The 3,853-nt window shown below is 33.3% G+C and overlaps 1 protein-coding gene across 1 annotated transcript; it reads left to right on the forward strand.

Annotated features, from left to right (window-relative positions):
- Positions 1–261: 261 nt before the first annotated feature.
- On the forward strand, positions 262–3,352 carry ndufa4l2a (NDUFA4 mitochondrial complex associated like 2a). Its single transcript, XM_062999596.1, has 4 exons — positions 262–402; positions 1,180–1,265; positions 1,353–1,413; positions 2,561–3,352. Exons 1-4 carry the CDS (start codon positions 361–363, stop codon positions 2,615–2,617), a joined length of 246 nt encoding a protein of 81 aa, XP_062855666.1. The 5' UTR covers positions 262–360; the 3' UTR covers positions 2,618–3,352.
- Positions 3,353–3,853: the final 501 nt, after the last annotated feature.

Here is a 3,853-nt window from a genome sequence, read left to right on the forward strand (position 1 = left end):
AGTTTGCACATATATTATATTATGGCAAGCCAAACAGGAAATATATAGCAAACACTGATATATGTAGAATGAAAACTGATATATCGAGTTTTATTTTATATATATAGGCTATATACTGTATATATTATATGTACATGTGTTATATTGCGTGTGGGTGGGAGGGAGTTAAAGTTGCTCTCTCTCTCTCTCTCTCTCTCTCTCTCTCTCTCCTTTATAAACGTCCTCTCTCACCCTGTCTCACTTTCTTCCTTCAGTTCTTTCTCTCTTCAGTTCTTTTCAGTGGTTCTTCGGTTCTTTTCAGTGGTTCTTCGGTTCTTTTCAGTTCTTTTCAGTGATCTGCTCTGCTCCAGTTGTTCAGAGATGCTCAGAATCTTGCGGGATCATGTCAGGAAACATCCTGGAGTAAGTCTGCTGAATTTATTCTCACATTTATTAAACAGATTCGTGTTACAGGAATCAGATTCTACGTGTGTTTGTGTTTACACGGTAAAATCAGGCTGGTTATGACAGAGGAAACATTAAAGCTCGGTTCTTTACACGTTTCTCAGGAGAATAAAAACTAATCACAGATTCTTCTTCCTACAGAGACCGTAGTACTGCAACCATAAAAGAACCAATACATTAATAAACGCTTATAAACGCTAAATTACTGCTGAGTATTTGTTTATTTGTAAGTTATTGCCAAAGTTGTATTTATACTATAGTTTGGGGTCATAAGAATACTGTTTATAGTGATTTATTGCAGTTTAAAAACTTTAAAAGCATTACATTGTTTGTGCTTCCATTAAAGTTTAAAAGGATTAACAGAATGTATTATTTGTGTATGTGTATTTAATAATATTACTGTAATCTATTACTGATTTATTATGTACAGTATTATTGTTATTAATATATCTTTTTTGTTATTATTATTATAATCACTATTGTTATCATTTCTATATAATTTTTTTCTGTTATTATTATTGTTCCTATTGAGTTTCATATAACTGAATAAAAGTCTTTTATTGCTCCATAATAAGCTCAGTTCACTAAAGTCTGCTTTTATACACAATATTGCACAAATGTAACATAAAGTCTTTCTGATTCACACAGATTCACCTAAAATAATTCATGTAAAGTTAATAAATGCTAAATTAGTAAGTATAATGAGTTAAATGATGTTTTTTCTTTCTCGCTCAGCTTATTCCACAGTTCTTCTTCATATGTTTAGGATTTGGAGGAGCAGCTTTTTATCTGGTTCGTTTAGCCAGGGGCCCTCATGTCACGTAAGGGCCACATGCTGCATTCTATCACTACACAAACACTCTGTATTTGTGTTCTTTGGTATAAAGAGACTCTTTTTTCATCACTAGATGGAACAAAACCAGCAACCCTGAACCCTGGAACCAGCTCAGCCCGAGCTACCAGTATAAGGTGTGTCTGTCTAACAGGAACTCAGTTAAAAGATGTTAAAGTTGTTTATTAAATGTGATTTTTTAAAAATACATATGTCACATATAACGATTTCTTACCATTTTAGTATTAATAATACATTATTATAATTAGCTGGAAGAATAACAACAACAGTAATATTAATTATATTATTATTACTTTTATTATGATTGTTATTATGATTAAATATTTTTGTTATTATTATTTTATCATTATTATTATTAATCTTCTTGTTAATGTTATTATTATTAATATCATTGTTATTATTACCATTTTTACATTATTATTATTATTATTATTATTCCTTACATTACCATTGTTATTATTATCATTCTTCTTTTTATTCTTCTTCTTACTGTTATTGTTATTATTATAATTGTTATTTTAATTTATATATTATTCTCTTTTCTAATATTATTATTATTATTATTATTATTATCATTCTTCTTTTTATTCTTCTTATTGTTATTGTTGTTATCATATCATAATTATTATTATTAATCTTTTTGTTATTATTATCATTATTATCATTATTATTATTTTATTATCATTATTATTATTATTATTATTATTATTATTATTATTAGCATTATTATTATTAGCATTATTAGCATTCTTCTTCTTTTTATAAACAATAATAATAGCTATAAGAATAAGAATAAATAGCCGCTCTAATGGCGCAGAGGTAAAGTACGCTAGCACACCAGAGTTGGGGTCTCGAATACATCGTATCAAATCTCAGCTCAGCCTTCCGACTGGGCTGGGCGGCAGCATGAACAACGATTGGCTGTTGTTCAGGGTTAGAGGGTAAAAAGTCGAATCATAGCGGTGAAGGGTCGAATCAGTATAGAGGACGCAATCAGGGTAAATGGATACGACTAGATTGGGGGAAAATTGGGGGAAAAAAGTGGGAAAAAAAGAAAAAAAAAAAAGAATAAGAATAAATATTCATTAGACATTATTATTTTATTAAGGTTATTTGCAGATTGTTGATGTTTTAATTGTTGTTACTGTTAAGTAATTCTTATCTAATAACTCACTTCTCTTCAATGTATTACTTTTATAGTATAAACTATTCGTTTTTTTACATTTAAAAAAAAAACATTATCTTTATTCTTCTGTTTCTTAGTTTGTGGCGATCAACACAGACTACGAGAACCTGAAGAAAGAAGGTCCGGATTTCTAAAACTACCCAAAAAACATTTTGGTACCAATAAATGTGCTTTATTATTCTAACTAGCAAAACTGAAAGTGAACTTTATAGACGTAGCGAGTGATATTTTATTTGATCTTAAATATGAGTGTAAATGAGCATGTTAATACCTCCTGTGTGTGTGTGGGGGGGGGGGGGGGGGAATGTTCATTTCTACATTCAGTCTAATCATGTAAAATATGATGTTTAAATGTATCGGGACACACCTTTAAATGAGTGAATTCATGTGTTTAAGCCACAACATTCGCTAACAGGTGCAATACATTTTATATGAGGGAAATGACATTGCAGCAACAGTTTAGGGAAGGCTTTTTAGGAAGCCCCTGTGCACAAAGCTCTGGTGAAACTCCAGCGTCCTGCTTAGAGACCCTGACATCAGAACAGCCCTGGGATTAACCAAAACACCAACTGATCTGGATATATGTGAAGGTACCATTCATGTGGAGCTGTTTATTGGCATTTTGGATGCGTCTCATTCAGCAGGATTCGTAGACACAGAGTGCGTGTGCTTGACCGACCTGCCTGCAGTCCAGATCTGTCTCCTGTTGAAAACACCCAGCGCATCATGAAGAGGAGAATCAGAGAATCAGCATTAAACACATCCCCGTCCCTACTTTTTTTGGAATCTGTTGCAGGCATCAAATTCTAAATGTGTTTGTTGAATCTTTTCTTTTATCTGTTAAATAAAGACTCCAGTGAATGAACACATCACAGATTTCAGTTTTTATTGCGTTTTTAGTGAAAGTGTCCCAACTTTTTTGGAAACAGACTTAAAACAGCACACGGCGTAAATGAATTACATCTTGTTTACCCCCTCAGAGGACAGACCTGGTACCCAGATAAGATCTCTGAGCAGCCGTGTGATGACGGGCAGGTGGAATTTTCTCCCTTATTAGTGCTGATGAGATGAAGAACAGGACAAAGGGGCGGCGGTGCCAGACACGGGAGGTACGTGATCGTGGGCACAGAGCGACACTCAGGCTGCGGCTTCATAAGGCTTCATTATTCTTTTATGTAGAGCAGCTTTGTGTAAAACTGGCACAGGGGTGAAGTGGTAATTTCAGGCTGTTCCGGTGTTCGGGTGAATGGAAGCTTTATTGTCGGGACGTTAAAATGCTGGATCTTTGATATTTCAGCAGGATAATATGGAGAGGAATTGAAATGAAACACACACATCAATGCTTTTTCACAGTAACATGCGGTAAACGT

This window comes from Trichomycterus rosablanca, chromosome 7 (assembly GCF_030014385.1).
Source record: "Trichomycterus rosablanca isolate fTriRos1 chromosome 7, fTriRos1.hap1, whole genome shotgun sequence".
Classification (NCBI taxonomy): domain Eukaryota; kingdom Metazoa; phylum Chordata; class Actinopteri; order Siluriformes; family Trichomycteridae; genus Trichomycterus; species Trichomycterus rosablanca.